Here is a 16379-nt window from a genome sequence, read left to right on the forward strand (position 1 = left end):
TTGCATGAAACTTTTCTTCCCCCTAACAGCAAAGCATGGCTGGTCACAGCATATCAACCTAATAATGTATCATAGACCGGAATATTTCTCATAATTCTCTTCAAAATGCTTAAAAACAAGACGTTACAAATATCAAATATGTATCATTTTTTTTCATTACAAATGTTGACAAAAACACATCACAAAAAGCACTTAAAAATAATAATAAAAAAAATACATTCAAATGTCACTAAAACACACCAATACATTTTTTCAAAGCAAAGAAGAATCTGAACTGTCTGAACTGTGTTGAAATATTGGGGTTTTGAAAAAATCAAAAAGTTACAGAATAGAGTTTTGGGATGAACTAAATCTTTAAAAAATGTTTGAATGTTATGACAGGTTTTAACTGAGTCTTTTAGCTGTCCAGGCTCATGAGTAGAGCAGTCCCTCGTTTTACCCAGTGGCTTGGGGTCACTGCACCTGATTTAAGCTCCACGGTGAGCACCGCCTTGCCTGATCGAATTGGCGTGTAGAAACACGGACACTGGTACTTGCCTGCACAGGAACAAAAAGAATACAGTCATAAAGTTGATTCTGCAAACCACAATTTGTCTTAAGACGACAATAAGAAAGATGTAGTGGGAAATAACTGGGGTTTTCATGTCCAGAACAACTCACTCTTAGAGATCTTCTTGAGGTTTTCCAAAGGTTTAAAGTTGATGGTTGGTATGGGACACACCATCTGCATGGGTTCAGCCTCCACCAGACATGAGTTCTTCCTGTCCCAACCTGCTCCCTCCAGGTACAAACCCCGGACGTATATTCCATCCTAAAAAAGGCGAGTGTGGATTGATAAAGGGGGTCGCACCCAAAGGACTGATATGGCATGTACAAGTTAAAGATGGAGACGATGAATGACTCAAAGCCATGTGAGTTGGGTTATGAATTTAAAAGGGAAAATAGAAAGAGTGCTAAGACAAGCGAAGGGGAGGTCTTATGGGGGAAAGAGGGGAGAGTGAAAAAAAGAGGACGATAAAGTAAAGCATGAGGTCCAAGTAAAGAAGAACCTAATGGTGGAGTCCCAGAACGCCAAAATGTTAACTGTTAAAACGCTTCATGGACCAATTTCAGATGAATTATCTTATGCATGGTCATCCAAACTTGCTTAATATGCATCAGAATGTGATGGGTAAGAGTAAGACTCAGAGGAAGACGTCTAATGCCAGGTTAATGAAAAAACAGAATTGTATGGAAGGGTTCACCTTTGGTGGGTCGAGGCGATGGCTGTCATCCACAGTTAACACAGTAAACTCCCACGACAGCATATCCACTGATTTCTGCAAGCAGATTTTCAAATAAATACAGTAACAACCGACAGGCACAGAAGCAAGTTAAAGTTTAATGTGTCCATCGTTACACTGTGAAACAGTTGAGTGCATGATCCATTGAAACTGAGTTAAATAATTGGGTTCATAAGGACTTAAGACAAGTTTGTCATGCATACAAGGCATGTATACTCTGAAGACAAGAGTGTGACTTAAGTTTGTGTTTGAAAACCAAAAAGTTTATGGATTCTTCTGTATCAACTGAGGCTGTCTCCACACATTCAGGGGAATTCATAAAGAGTGGATTCATTAACATCATCAAGGTCCAATTCTAATCTAGAGCATTTAACCCTTTGCATATGTAAAGACAATAGCTTTTGGGCTCATTTGCATGGTTTTGCGAGCCCAAAAGCTGTTAAGCTTCAGTGAATCAGTTTCTAATTGCTATAATTGCTCACTGGCTGTGGCTTTTGAACACCTACTTTATGAATTAAAATGTAAGGGGGTTTAGTGAACTCTCACATTGTACTGCCGAGCAAAGGTCTGCAGAACAGCAGTGAGGAAACTGTTGGGAAAGGTGAATCCGGACAGCCAGAACAAGGTTGGGGGCTCGGCTGTCTCAGCCCAGTGTGCAAACTGTTCGACTCGCTGGCAAAGATCCCTGGTCCAAGCTGCCAGGGGCTTCAAAGAGGGGTACGCCTGATGGGTGGACGTAGTGAGAAAGAGTGGGGCAGGGAAAGGAAAAACACAGTCAGTCTCTCAATTAATGCAACCTGCAAAAGCAGTTATTATTAAAAACATGAAGAGCTATCAGACAAAATGTGTGAAATGTGAATGTGGTTTAAATTTTAATGTGACTGCTTCTTTCCTCATGTGACATAACTTGTAGGAGACTGCATAAGAGCCATAGGATTAGCTGCCTAACTTTAAAAAGTGAGGAAGATGTAGGTAAAGTCTCATTTCCTGAAGAAAAGATGACCAAAATGACACACAGTGGTCTTTGTGTGTTAGTGTGTTGTGTGTTTTGGTGTGTGGGTGCTTTCACCTTCAACCAAAGCGGTGGTACACGAGCCTCATAGATACAGTTAAAGGTCTCCTCCAGGCTGGGCGACATCACAACCAAGCCTTTGATCCCCTTCTCCAGCTCCACCAGGGATGAGCTGCATCAGAAATGCAGTTACAGCAACAGTCTCTTAAATTTGATGTCTGTGCCTTTGCCAAAACTTTCTCTGCCCTCTGTATTGCTGCCTGTTATAAATTCACATCATAGTGTCTTTGTGTTTTTTTTTAGTACTACTGGTTGGTTTAGAGGTCTGTATTGCTGCCAAATTCCCATCTAGGACAAACATTCTGGTAGATCATTTTGAAAGGCTTTGACAAAGCTGCATGAATTAAATTATGAACACTAAGTTCATAATATTCAGAACCTAGACCACAGCATCATATTGTTTTAACAGCATGAACATTATGATACTAAGAGCAAATGGTATGAAAATAATTTATCACTATCAGAAATATGGCCAAGCATTAAATAAAAGACAGACACATATACACAAACACAGGGTTAGAGAGTGATCATACATGATGGTCTCAAGCAGTGCGTTGTATCTCTGGATTTCTTGCAGAAGGACCACATTGATCGGAGAAAGGTCGTCCTGGACCAGCAACCTGGTGCGCTCAAAATCTATCAATGCCGGGATCTTTCCTTGAACATCTGTCAACAGCTCTAATACCTGGTGACATCAATGAAATGTTTTACATCCACAGATGAATCACTGAGACCATTTGTCTTAAAATGCATCGCACAGAAGTTATTAACAATGAAAAAAATCATCTATTGAGGGTCTTCCTTTATCTGTTGGTGTAATGGTCTGTTTGGAAGTTGAACACAGAAACACTAACATTTCTTTTGGGTTTAGGGTGTGGCACAAAAAGCTGAGTAATTTAATACACAATATAACCATTTCCTGTCAAAAAGTCTCGAAGCAGGCTAAGTTTAGCATTTATGGCACCTACAGGTAAAAAAAACACGACAAGACATAATGTGACTGTAAAATTATTTTCTCAAGTCTGGACAAGAAATGATCTCATTAAAGCTCAGAAACTTGACAGTGAACTACTCATCTAATCAGTCACATCCATTTTTGTTTAAAATGTTTACTATGTAATATAAGCACCTAAGTTAAGGTTATGACAACGTTTTAAAAAATGTGTTTGTATGAGTGGTGATAAAAAGATTTACTTGTTCAGAGTAGTGAGAGAGTTAAGACCACATAATGTTTCTGGATTTGACTACAAATAAATAATTAAGACCACTTCTCCATGGCACTGTGTTTGGCTCAGCTCTGATGTGAATTCAAGTTGCTCTTCTTTTCTTGTGACTGTCTGTGACATCATATATTTCCAGTTCACTTAACTTCACATTTCTACCTTCCCTTCCGTTCCTCACCTCGTCTTCTCTACTTCGTCTCACTCCCGCAGCAGTGGGGCTGGTGACTTTTGGCTGCAGTGAAAGCAGGGTGTCAAACAATGTCCTTGTCTCTGCGATCTGGCTGGCAATGTCAGCATTAGAGTGCTGGCCAAACACCTCAGGGTGCTCTGTGGATGGTAGTGTGCTGATGTATTTCTTGTAAGAGGACTGAGGACCGTCCCGGGGAATGTAATATGAGGCTAAAGAGGACAACCTGAGAGATAAAGAGGGAAGATAGCTTAAGAAGTTTGTAACATACACTGTGAAAAGCTATTTATGAACATTAATGTACAATAAAGCTGCAAAATATTACATTAATGATTAAAAAATTATCCTAACTTTAAGAATCAATTCTTTTTAAAATATGGTGAATGGACTGTTCTTATGTGGCACTTTTTGGGTCTTGATGGTAAAATGTGTGTCTGTAATTGCAGTGTTCTGACAATGTCTATATTCATATGTCCCTGACCTCTGCTAAAAACAACCATCCCAAAACTAATCCTGTCTCCATGTGTGGATAAGTCCTCAAGGCCTTATTTAAAGTATGTATTAACCCTGAACTCTTCCATTTATAAAGTCTGTGTTGGTTTGAGCTAGTAATTTAAAAATACTATTACAACACAACCTCCTCCACATGGAATGTTTTACCTTTGGTCCAAAAACTAAAAAATAAGGGGGATAAGAATGCTTGATAATGCTCAAGTGCAAGAAGTGCATTTTCAATTCCAAGGTAAGTACTCTCACCATCCACCAGGTGGTGCTGGCACACTGCAGTGGCTGACTTTAGCAGACAAAGAAAAAATGAGATGGTCTCTGTCACCTCTGCCCTTCCTTGCCTACCTGATTGTGTTCAAGTGCGATTGTTTCTGAACATGTATGCATATGTTAGCAGTGAACAGTTCAACGATGAAATATTTTTTTTTGGCTCAAATTGGATCTAATTAATCAAGATGTGTAAATGTTTGTGCAAAGCGTCTCACTTGAAGAAGGGCTGGGTGATGGCAGCATCACAGAAGTAGTCATCGATGTACGTCAACAGAAGCCGTCTGTCCCAGTCATCCGTGACATGACCTCCATAGTTGACTCCAGCAATGAGATACTTGAGTGCATCCCAGGGAATCTCCTCGTACTCATCCAGGTACAGACTCAACAGATTCTCACTCACCTGAGGGATTGTTAAAAAAATAATTCAGGAACCAGACCAGGAGTAAGAAATTTATCTGCACCAGCCACAGGACCAGTAAAATCAGACTGGGTAAGGAGTTGATGTAACAGATGCAATACAATGGATGCAGTTTCATGCATTAGGTTATAAATTCTTATTAAACTACCTGGACTTTGGAGGGTTTAACTGAATAAAGCCTACATTTGTGTTACAGATATTAGATAGATGAATGAATAGCTCTAGAATCAAGGTTGTGACCTCAAAATCAGAGTCGTTGAAGCCGTAGACTATGTTCCAGCCCAGCTGTAAAAACCTCTTTCTTTCCAGCAGGATGCTGTGAAAGAAGCAGAGAGAGAAGAGCAGTTTCCTGTACACGGTGGGTTTTGAGCAGCGGTTGAACTGGCTCTCGGTCACCAACTGATACAGACGCTCCATGTTGGCTTTTATACCCTGATGAAACAAGAGGCCAGTGTTAACACTGTTGAATGTAATTATAATGAGCTCTCAGTGAAAAATATCCAACGGCACATAAATTCTTCACATACGTAAAGGGGATTTTCTTTTTGCGTGTATGTCATACATATGTACATTTATATGGCAGATGCCTTGTGTGAGAAAATCGGTATGTGAGCATTTGCACCTTTGGTGGTTCTGTTGTCATCTTGATGCTGGCCTGCAAAATGGTGATGGGAAATTCAGGGTGTGGTGAGGAGCTGAGCCAGAGCCTGAAGTTTTTATGAGGCTTCTGCACTTGTAGCTGCTCCACTAACTTGTCCAACTCAGGCATCCATGAGAGAGAGAGGTGGCAGTTGGCAAGAAACACCCAGTCACCTTTGCAAAAAAAAAAAAGAAAAAAAGGGGGGTTTGAATGTCTTGTTCAGATTTTTCATGCCATGGTTACTTGTGGGTGAAAAATAAAACTGCTTATGCAAAACCATGCCAGAAAAGCAGGCAGGTAGTGAGAGGTTTGTACCGTTCTTGACACCCTCCTCCACCATTCTCTTGGCAATTGGGGCCTGTCCCTGACCCAGAGAAAGAGCATGGAAATGCTTGCTCATGCCAGAGGCCTCAGCAAGCTGTAACAAGGCTCCAGTGGGGTCCACACCAGGAGAGAGAACAAAGATCAGGGGTGTCGTACAGGTGGATTCCTCCACAACCTAAAGAGAGAAAATAAATCTGGATGAGTCAGAATGATGTGATGTGAATCACTTTATGAATAGCAAAAATAAAAATAAAAACGTGACAAAAGACACCACAAAATAGATGATTATCACTCACAGCTTTCATATCGAGAACAGGCGGCTCCACAAAGGAGTAGCCCAGGTTGACAATAATAAAGGTCTTTACACAATGAGAAACACGGTCCGGACGCAAAGACCGCACTATCAACATCTTCCGGAAGTCATTACAGCGACGCTGCCAGTCACCTAAAAGGGCAAAAAGAGGAGGCTGTAACCAGAGACTCATAGCAAAGAGGACATGCTCACACAACAAAAAACAAACTAATTCACATGTCTGCTATTTCTTCCAAGAGAGCCAATCATTAACAGGGAAAGAGAAACAAATGCTCACCATGACACAGTAATGATTTGTTAAGCATATCTGTAAATCATACACTAAAATAGTAAAAATGCATCAAATGATTTCCCCTTGAGTAAAAACTCCATGCTTTAACCCCCAAAAGCGAAGAAAGACCTCCTTGACTCCCACCCACCTGGTAGTGTTGCATTCTCTGGCTCATCAGAGGTGAACCACTGGTTCCAGTCTTTGGGGTACTTCTCAAAGGAATTCATGATTCCGTGGAAGTTGGGGAGCTTTTCCAGCTCTGTGATGTTGTCCCAGCTGGAGTCTGACAACCAACTGGGAAAGGGGTTGTTCATCTGTGTCGCCTTATCAAGCACCTGTAAGACATCCATTTACTATCAAATACAGGGGTATAGCAACAAAGCAAGCAAGCTTATCTGATTCAAGGCTTTAAGTAGCACACTTTAGAAAGTGATTGGATGTTCTAAAAAAAACCTCATTATTGTTTTTTTTCTGTGTTGTCTTACAAGTCCTCCTCGGAGGAAGAAGTTGTACTCGTCCATGTTGAGTCTGCCGGCCACCTCCAAGATTTTTGCACACATCTGGAAGCTGAAGAGCAACTTGTGAGCCTCAAAGAGACCACGACATGTGTGCCTGCAGAAAAGAACAAGCTGTGTTAGCCAACTATAACTATGGTGGTTTATTCACAAAGTGAATTGGTGATTTTGAGTTCTTTAACTTTTGTTTCTCAGGGGAACACTTTCTATGTAGTAGCTTTCCGAGCAGATGTTTCATGAAAGTGGAATTTATCCAACAACTATTTGATTAAGCAGTTTTACAGCTTAAGTCTCTGTTACAAAATAACAACTTTAAAACTCTGCTGTCTAGTATTCACCAAACTCATGATTACAAGTACGCAGACTCTAAATATAAAAGAGATGCTCTAGACGGGCCCTTGTTTACCTGTAAACTGCATACGTGTGGTACTCATTCAGGTTGTTAATCCTTTCTTCCAGCTTGGGGTTGCGCTTGCTTTTTCTGATGCTGAGGTTAAACAGCTCAATGTAGGAATCCAGGGAGAATTGGTACATTGGGTCAATGCGGCCCATGTCATTTAGGACACAGAAGAGAATGGACGCTCGCTGAGCACATGGGCGATAGGCCTGTTAGGATAGAAAATTTACAATGTCTTGTACACTCTGTGTCCATAACGTGACATACAAATAAGCCATGCTGTAGGGAAAAAAGCATTAAACATGAAAAAACAATAACAATATCAACCAAAAGTTGAGATGACACTCATCCATACACCTGACCTCTCTCGCAGAGTCGATCTCTTTTTCCGTCTGTTCGCTGCTCTCCAGCTGCTCTGAAACCTCAGCAGCTGTGACTCTGGATACTTGCAGAGTGTTCACCAGTTGCACGTCGTCCAGTAGTGAGCCGGTTGTCTCATTCAGCAGCCTAGCAGATGAGACATTCAAGTATATACCACATAGAAAACCTCTAGCAACAAAACCTTTGAAAAATTGCCACACTACCGCAGAGCACGATGGACCAAAAGCATGCTGCCACCTGACAAAACATCCAATTATCTAAGTTTTAATAGAATCTTTCCCTTTGACTTTTAAGCGTTGAGCTTTTTCACTGTTAGGAAAAATGTTGATGTTGTTTTGAAAATAGATGACCGCTTTCAGAGCTTTAGGGTTTCAGTGTAACTTAAACTTGGAAATGTTTTAATAAAAGTTCAGGTCTTCCACAGTTACTTTCCAATCTGTATGAAAATGATCTATGAAAATCATCAAAGGTCTCATTATTTAAAACAGTCTGCTAAACAACCTGAGGATCTCGTCTTCTAGCTCCTGCAGGCTTTTTTTGCCAGAGGCTATACTGATCACCAAGGAGTCCTTCTGTTCTTCCAGTTCTTGACGCTCCTTACGCACCACAATTCCCAGCAGTTGAGCTTCAAGACCCTGCAGAATGAAGTCAAACACAAACAGACAATAAAGGTAGGAGCTCATGTTCTAGCTAGAACATGTCCAACAATCCAGCCACAAACACACAGGATATGCAAATACACAGACCTGCTCCTTGACAGCAAAGTTGACGATAGTAGCCTTTGCAGAGATTTCTGGGGCATAATGGGGGTTTGACAGCTTGGTGGTGATGTAGAATCGAAAGTCTGGGTTATACTCCACCTCCTTATCTCCCAGCTTCAACAGTAGCCTGCCGCCTGGAATGTGTGCACGCATGAGTTGCAGGCATAGTTTTTTACTTACATATTCATTAACTCATGTTCCTGTGTGTGTCTGACCTATCCGTGTCAGGGACTTGTTCAGAACTGGGTTGAGTGATGGTTCCAGCTCCTCTTGGACATTCTGGAGCAGAACAGGATTCCCAAACTGGATAGCATTCTCCAGTATCTGCAAGTAGTCTGGCATTTGGAAGTCTATGATTTTCAGACCCTGGACATGTAGACACACCACACATAGAAAAGGGGAAAGAAAGATCAGATTTGTAAGCACAGATTTTGAATACTGCTTGTTGAAAAGCTTGGATAAAGAACCACACTATTGCTGTATTTACAACATACTTTACAGAATATATAAATAAAAAGAGAGTATGGCTGAAAAATGCAGATGTTAATACATTTGAAATTTTTCTGTACGATTCCCCTAGGAAATCAAAAATGATTTGGTTCCACCTTGCACATTTGTACATGAAAAATTCTCTTTGATTTGGAGAACTCTGTTAATCTCTCAGGAGGCAATTGGTTGCTTAATCCGGACACACAGGTATGTGAGTGCCTTTCAAGCGATGCATCAAAAACCAGGAATAAATCGGACTGAGTGACACAGACTTACTCTCTCCTTTTCCATATTCTTGATCCACTTTAGAGCCTGGCCTTGAGGGTCTACCATCAAGGGCCACCTGGAGGGGGGGGTTAAAAAGCAGGTTAGCTTTCATTTATGATCTCAAATCACTTCCGCGCAGCTTTATTTTAAATTTCATGTGTAAATATACTTGCATATAGATGTTAATATATTTTACCATGTTTTTTAAACAACAAAAGCAAAAACTGATTGAACTGTCAAACAAATTATTGTTTCAAAGTGTACCGACCGGTTTCCACGTGTTACAATAACTCCATTTTCAGTGGAGAATGCATCAGAGGGCAGGCCCTGGATGTTCCAGTCCCTCACCGCTGTAGGTCTGGACAGAAATGTTGCGAAACTAAACCCAGGTGTGCATGGGATTTCCAAGTCCTTTACCTAAAATAAGGTAAATCAAAAGAGTTGAGAGCTCTGGGTGTTACAAAAAAAACATTATAAAATGTTAATTTCAGTTCTAGCTTCATGAAAAGAGAACAGTTCGCATGTAGCTTTTCATGATTTCAAGCTTACGACAGACAGGTAAACCAGAATACGTAGTAAATCTGAGTGCTTGTTTCTTGTGTGTATTTGTTTCTCACTTCCTTCATCCAGATGGTAAGTAACTCATCTCTGTAGCTGGAAAGAAAGGGTCCCATGTAGGAAAGGAATGATGCTGCAAGCAGGCAGTCTCCTACCAGGTATCCCATGTTTTCTCTGAGACCCTGAAGAACACACACACACACAACTTCACAATGTGTTCGATGTGAGTGTGAATATAAGTTTTTTAAGCGTTTGTTGAAAGAATTTGTTTAATGATGTGTGCGCGTGCATGTGTGTTTGTGTGTGTGTGTGTGTGTGTGTGTGTGTGTGTGTGTGTGTGTGTGAGTCTTACAGCAACTCTTTCTTCCCAGCGGACCCTTTCACTAGCAAGCCCAGTCACCAGTTTGTCAGCTCGATCCAGTTTCACCTCCATCTCCTCAGACTTTATCCTCAGATGCTCCTTCATGGCCAACTTCTCACTGTGCTGCTTTTTCAACAGCTCTATCTTCTCTGCAACCTGATGAAACACATATTCTCATAAAAGTCCTACATTAACATCCGTATGTGTATCTTTTACATTATCTTTTATAGTTTTGAATGTATAATCCTTGTCTGACCTCAGCTTAAGTCTTAACACCTATCAGGTGAAGAGCTACCATGGGCTTCTTACCTCTCTCAGTTTGTTTTGGGCTGCAGCAAGTGCAGCCTGTTTCTCAGCAAGCTGAGCCATGGCAGAGTTGAGCTGGGCCCGTTTTGGCTCCACTTCTCTAAAGATACGACCATAAACCTAGAAAAACAGACAAAACCAAAGTGTTATATTTATCATTAATACTTATCAAATTGAGTCAATTTCTTGTGTGATTAAACTGTTAATTTAATTCTTTTGAAGACAAATGACATCTGTTGTTGCTGCTGCTGTGATGTATTCAGCTTTTTTCAGCTTGTGTTTGTCTGTAGGTAGCCAGCAGGTAACCACTTACCTCCATTGCTCTGACCCACATACAGAGGGACTTGGCAGCCAGAGACACTTTGCCGATGGTGTCTGGGTGGAAATCTACCTTTTTGCAATAACCACCAATCTTCTTCAGCACACGGTCTGATATATTATCCTTGTCAAAGTTAACCAATGTTTTGATGAAGTTGGCATCACCTGACAGAGGAGAAAACAAGAGTTGCAAATTTCGCTTTTAGTTTAATAGTTTCAGAATTATCATCAATGTGTTTGTTTCTTGTTCAAGAGTTTTGGTTACTTTTACTTCTGGCGCAAGGATTAAAATTAAAGGTCTCATTAATACACTTCTATTTTTTCTTCTTTAGAGTAACTTCCAAAAGAGTGTACTTGTCTGATTTAGCTCTCTGTACTTCACTGCTGCCTCTTACCCAGCTGTCTCTTGGCCTCTGGCCATGTAGGTTCTTTGCAAAGAAGAATCATGACAGCCTGCATCACTGTCTCAACCAGTGCTGGAGGACACCCATAAGACTTGATCTCTGTCATGTCCTTCTTATTCAGAGACTCCAGAGCCTAGGTTCAAAAAGGGAAGGAGTTGTGAACTTAGAAGAAATAAGAACATAAACAGAGTCAGATTGAATCATGTTCATTTCAAAAGAACCAAAACAAAGTAAAAATCAAATGACTAAAGGCTCAGATAGGCGGAAAGTAAAAGTAGAGCAGTATACCACAAAGTCAGTGTATAACTTATCAGAACATCAGCACATACCCCAATACAGATTTTTTAACGCGCTGAAGGACTAATGGGTTTGAAGTCTAAGGACAGAGATCTACCTTCATGGCCTCTTCAAGAGCAGGAAGAGCCTCGTCCAGGTCTCTCTGTGCATTCTCAGCCAGAGCTTTGCACTCTATCTCCTCCAACGCAATTCTCTCACTGTTAGCACTCACAGTCTGAACACAAACACAAACAAACTCATGTCACTGCCCATGAAATCTCTTTCTAACTGCAGCTGTCTAATACAGGAAACTGCTTTTTATGCCATGGGACTTTGAACAGTTTCAACGTATCAAATCAAAATATCAACTAAATCAATTCATTGTTTTTGTACATTTGAACAATGACTTACTCTCTGTTGCTTATCTGCTTCTTTCTTCTGCTGTACCACGCTGGACAAGTATTCTTTACACTGTTTCTGGACCTCTGCCACCTGTGCCTTGGCCTCCTCCAGCTCAATAGACATGGCCTCCACCTTCTCCCGTGTGTCACTGATCTTGAAAAGGCCGTTAGATAACTTGCTTACCTGCTCCCCAAGTTCAGTGCGTTTCTCTGCCAATAGCCTGGATGGACACACACACACACACAAAGGTAGCACATTTTCAGACAAGTGAACCCAAGGCACCAGGGAGGACATAGGATAAATTGAGTTAGTAAGCAAAGAATGTTTATATAAAAGGCAATAAGTGGGTGAAAAATGTAGAAAGTAAGATGGCACTGAACTGAGAAATGAGGGGGATGGGAAATTTAAGGCTCCTCTGACTGGGTTTAGCTGCTCAGAAAATGAGGGGAATGAAAATTTCTAAAACACAGCTTTGAATGCTGTAACTGCTGTGTGCCAGCACATGGCAGATGACAAGACAGTTCATTTATTTCCCAAAAAATGTTGAAAGTGAGTGATGTATTTGAGCGTGAAAGGAACAATTAGATATTTATTCTGAAAACAGAAACCTAATTGCTTAAAATAACATCAGTAGAGATGTTGTTTGTCAAAACCACACAAAAACAAAGTTTATCACATGAGCTTTGGGGCTTTAACTGAAGCAGGGTGATGCATTGCCTTCTATTTTATCAACAGAATCTGATCAATGTTACAGAACAGATGACTTTAGACAAGAAGAGTCTCCACACAGCCTTGTTACCCCACCACATGCTAACCTGCTCACATTCACAGAGTTAAAAAACTTTGTGTTAGTTAACCGTCAAAGTGCCCTCCACAGCCCATAAGATGCATTTATAGGTATCCGAGTAGAAAGAGAGAAGGTAATCATAATTAACACAGAAAGTTTGGAGGCTCCTACTTTTTGTATCCAGTCACCAGCTCCAGGTAGTTGGTGGGTGTCACATAGTTGTGTCTCCTCAGCTCCAACTTCATTCTCTGCGATATCTGAGCTACTGACTGGTGTGTGGTCACAAAGACACTGGCAACCTTTGTTTGGATCTAAAATATCAGGCAGTTTATGTACAATTAAACCAGACACCAAAAAACAATGAAACTACTGTTAAAGAAATATTTTCACTAGAATCATGATAAATTTCACATTTTGACATTTAACATCAGTTAAAACAAGCTTTCAGTTGGTATTAGGTTTGTAAAAGCTTTGCACAATATGCTCAGAAAACAAAAATTTAAACTGTCCAGACTGCAGTTTTGTCAAACAAATATGTGATGTTATTGTTTCAAAAAAAATAACTGTTCATTCCCTGTTGTGAAAAATACTGAACTTGAATGTGTGTATCAATGTCTCACCCCCTTCATGGAGCCCAGATCCAGTCCATCCAAATACCCTTCAGCCACCTCGAGCAGGGCATCTTTGGGCCACTCACCAAACCAATCAATGGAGGCACAGTTAATGAGCGCAGGGTATTGGAGGAGACGGTTTCTGATGACAGAGAGAAGACAAAGGGATCAGACACAGTTGCTGGAATAATGATGCTGACAAACAAACTGTGCAACACTGTAACCTTATGTGGCAGGTAAGAAAATCTGTTACACTACAAGTCCTTCTAGAGGCTGTAATACAAAGTGACTATCATTACCATTCAACATGGTTCTGGCGATCCTGCTGAGGCCTTCCGGGGACAGTACCAAAACCTTTTGATACAAACTATCACTTGGCCAGCAAAGTTTGAGGGATGAGAATTTTGTTGGATCTTATTTGTTTAGGATTAGGTCCTTAGTTGTTTGGGCAACACTGAACATACCGCTGCCAGAAGATAGACACTACATTGCCCAATCTATTTGGCCACCAGTGTTGATAATACTTGGTTAATTCCATAAACTTTGTTGAAAGTGTTAAATAAATATGATCATGCAAATACAGAACAAAGAGCAAAAGAATACTCTACCTGAAGGCTTCACCCACTGGGCTCATACAGAGAGCTACGTGAAGGTTGTTCCTAACTCGCTCTATCAGGTAGCTAAACAAGGAGTCAGGAGTCTCCAACACGTTGTCCTTCCTGGCAGATTCTGATAGGGCGTTGCATACCTGCAGATAAAACAACAGTTGCAAACACCCTAATTAGCCTTGAAATGATCAAAGAAATTATTCAATAAACTCTATACACATGACCACCATTTATGTGTGTAATACAGATTGAGGGCTATCTGTTACTCATGGGATATTCATGAAGCAAACTGAAGGTCAGCCACTACATTTAGAGCATCAGAAAGCAAGAACATTTTAGAAAGCCTCTATATTTTATTGGATCAGTCTGTTCATAACTTTGGCAAGAACAGAAGCAACGCACATCACAATGAAATTTCTAAAAATATTAAAATATTAGAGGTATTCATGTTACTGTCAGCTATATTCGTCCCGTCTTCGCTCTTCAAATTTTTGACGTATCCATGGTTACCACCAGCTACATACTCCTTCCTTCGAGATTTTTCTAAAGTTATGCACAATTCTAGTCGTAATAGAAACACTGGCAAGGTGAAATTGTTCTTTATGGAAACTTCAGAAATATCGCTTTTATTTAGCAAAAAACTGTAATGGGGACGCAGATAGTGTTTTTGTGATTGTAAAGCCATGCTTTTGCACCCTGTGCTTAAACTTCAAACATTTCCAGTTCTGCTACTCCAGTTCAGAAAGAAAGATGTTTGAGATGTCAGAAGGCCAATGTTTCAAGGACAGCACTCACCTCAATAAACTCCTCCTGCTTGTAGAGGTTGGGCACCTCTCCAGAGCTCAGGATATTGTTGATGTCCTCGAGGAAGGATTCATCAACAATCTGAGTGTCACTGAATAGGAACACCGTGGGCTTGTTGTCGACACCAGTCAGACGGTACAGCTTCTTGATGTCTGAAGGGTAAGACAGACACATTACCCATGAAATACAGATGTCTAATGATGGGCTAAGAAAATTAATTTTAATTCATCAAATATAAGAGAATAATCCAGGAACTTGACTCTCCATGATTAATGGTAAACATTTTTATTCTAATCCTATTAAATACAGCCAACAGTCAAAGTTTTGCGTTATCTAACTTCCAGTGACAAGATTACATTCACAGCCATGTCATGTTTGTCTCACCTTCTCTGAACTCCAGTTTGCGGTAATGCTTCGTAACTTCCACTTGGAAAACCTGGTACTCACAAATGAAGGCAGCCAACTTGGAAAGGCTCTGTCTACCAGAGCCACCGACACCGACCAGTAGCACGCTGCCCCTGAGCTGACTTATTACACGTACTGTACGGGTTACTGCAAAAGTAGCGAAAAAGAAATATACATTTCCTTCAAGCTGTGACAGAGTATTGTTCCCAAAGCATGCCGGTACTCCAATGCAAACCGCATGGTGATTTAATTTTATAGTGAAGACAGAGTGACAAGGTCTTTGGTGTAAGTGTATAAAAGTGTGTAACCTACTGTGCTCAATGGCATCATGGAAGAGCACCAGGTTCATAGGCACTGTGCCAGGTGTCAGGTTGTAGTCCTCTAACTTGGTTTCCATGAAATTTTTCAGACTTTTTTCACTATGTAGGTCCTCATACACACCAAACTCACTCAGGAAATCACCTTTCACATTAAAAAAGAAACAAAACAAACACATTTACAACACATTTTCAATATGTCACCTAAATCTAGTTTAACCATGATGTCCAAAGTGAGAAGCAACATTAACATCAACATTATTATAAGTTGTTTGTGTGTTAACTGAAGTAAGCTAACCAAATATTGGTGGTTGTTTTTTGGGACAGATGCTGTGAAACGTGAGGTTGAAGAGTGAGCCAAGTTTCTCCTTCAGCAAATTAATAAAGATGTCCATGTCACTGTGGTCCACAAGTCGATCTGAGAAAACTCTGAAATCAAGAGCAAAACAAAAAAACAAAAAATATCACTCAGTAAAGAAACAACGTTAGCATTTTTAAATCACTAGTCAGAAATCTTTTCACGTCCGAATATAACTTGAGCTGCAGTTAAGATGTGAAACAGCACAAAAAGGAAGTTTTTAAAGTGCAACTTGTAGACCCCAGGGACTCAATGTGTATTAAAGTGATTCTGAAAGTATATTCAACAAAATATATGGATAAAAACAACACAATCACTTTAAGAGTCATTTTGGTAGTTTTTTTCAAACGTCTGCATCAAGGCATCATCATCAGTGATAATGCCAGAGTCCCTGATATGATATGACATTTTAAACAAGCATTCTTCAGCAGCTTACTGTACCCTATCTTCCCTTCTAAACGTGCCCTTGTGTTTTGTAAATGTAGAAAAACCATCACAAATGTTTTTCAGCAGTTATTTCTCCACTTTCAGTTGTAGGGAAACAAT

The 16379-nt window shown here is 40.3% G+C and overlaps 1 protein-coding gene across 1 annotated transcript in view; it reads right to left on the reverse strand.

Annotated features, from left to right (window-relative positions):
- Positions 1-281: 281 nt before the first annotated feature.
- Positions 282-16379, reverse strand: part of dnah2 (dynein, axonemal, heavy chain 2) — a 41622-nt gene continuing 25524 nt past the window's right edge. The window contains exons 53-87 of the mRNA XM_074694068.1: positions 15774-15904; positions 15471-15620; positions 15138-15305; positions 14745-14905; positions 13950-14089; positions 13351-13483; positions 12902-13041; positions 11953-12163; positions 11660-11776; positions 11257-11398; positions 10857-11026; positions 10547-10663; positions 10229-10393; positions 9936-10058; positions 9587-9735; positions 9328-9394; positions 8778-8928; positions 8548-8696; positions 8303-8436; positions 7783-7927; positions 7430-7629; positions 6994-7120; positions 6657-6843; positions 6221-6369; positions 5916-6099; positions 5583-5773; positions 5201-5392; positions 4758-4942; positions 3757-3991; positions 2889-3040; positions 2353-2467; positions 1830-2006; positions 1245-1319; positions 661-811; positions 282-537 (exon numbers count right to left, since the gene is read on the reverse strand). Coding sequence (XP_074550169.1) covers positions 398-537; positions 661-811; positions 1245-1319; positions 1830-2006; positions 2353-2467; positions 2889-3040; positions 3757-3991; positions 4758-4942; positions 5201-5392; positions 5583-5773; positions 5916-6099; positions 6221-6369; positions 6657-6843; positions 6994-7120; positions 7430-7629; positions 7783-7927; positions 8303-8436; positions 8548-8696; positions 8778-8928; positions 9328-9394; positions 9587-9735; positions 9936-10058; positions 10229-10393; positions 10547-10663; positions 10857-11026; positions 11257-11398; positions 11660-11776; positions 11953-12163; positions 12902-13041; positions 13351-13483; positions 13950-14089; positions 14745-14905; positions 15138-15305; positions 15471-15620; positions 15774-15904 — 5323 coding nt within the window. The 3' untranslated portion in view covers positions 282-397. The remainder of the gene's footprint in view (positions 538-660; positions 812-1244; positions 1320-1829; positions 2007-2352; positions 2468-2888; positions 3041-3756; positions 3992-4757; positions 4943-5200; positions 5393-5582; positions 5774-5915; positions 6100-6220; positions 6370-6656; positions 6844-6993; positions 7121-7429; positions 7630-7782; positions 7928-8302; positions 8437-8547; positions 8697-8777; positions 8929-9327; positions 9395-9586; positions 9736-9935; positions 10059-10228; positions 10394-10546; positions 10664-10856; positions 11027-11256; positions 11399-11659; positions 11777-11952; positions 12164-12901; positions 13042-13350; positions 13484-13949; positions 14090-14744; positions 14906-15137; positions 15306-15470; positions 15621-15773; positions 15905-16379) is intronic.

This window comes from Halichoeres trimaculatus, unplaced genomic scaffold (assembly GCF_033239565.1).
Source record: "Halichoeres trimaculatus isolate MK-OKI-2021-1 unplaced genomic scaffold, fHalTri1.1 fHalTri1_scaffold_18, whole genome shotgun sequence".
Classification (NCBI taxonomy): Eukaryota; Metazoa; Chordata; class Actinopteri; order Labriformes; family Labridae; genus Halichoeres; species Halichoeres trimaculatus.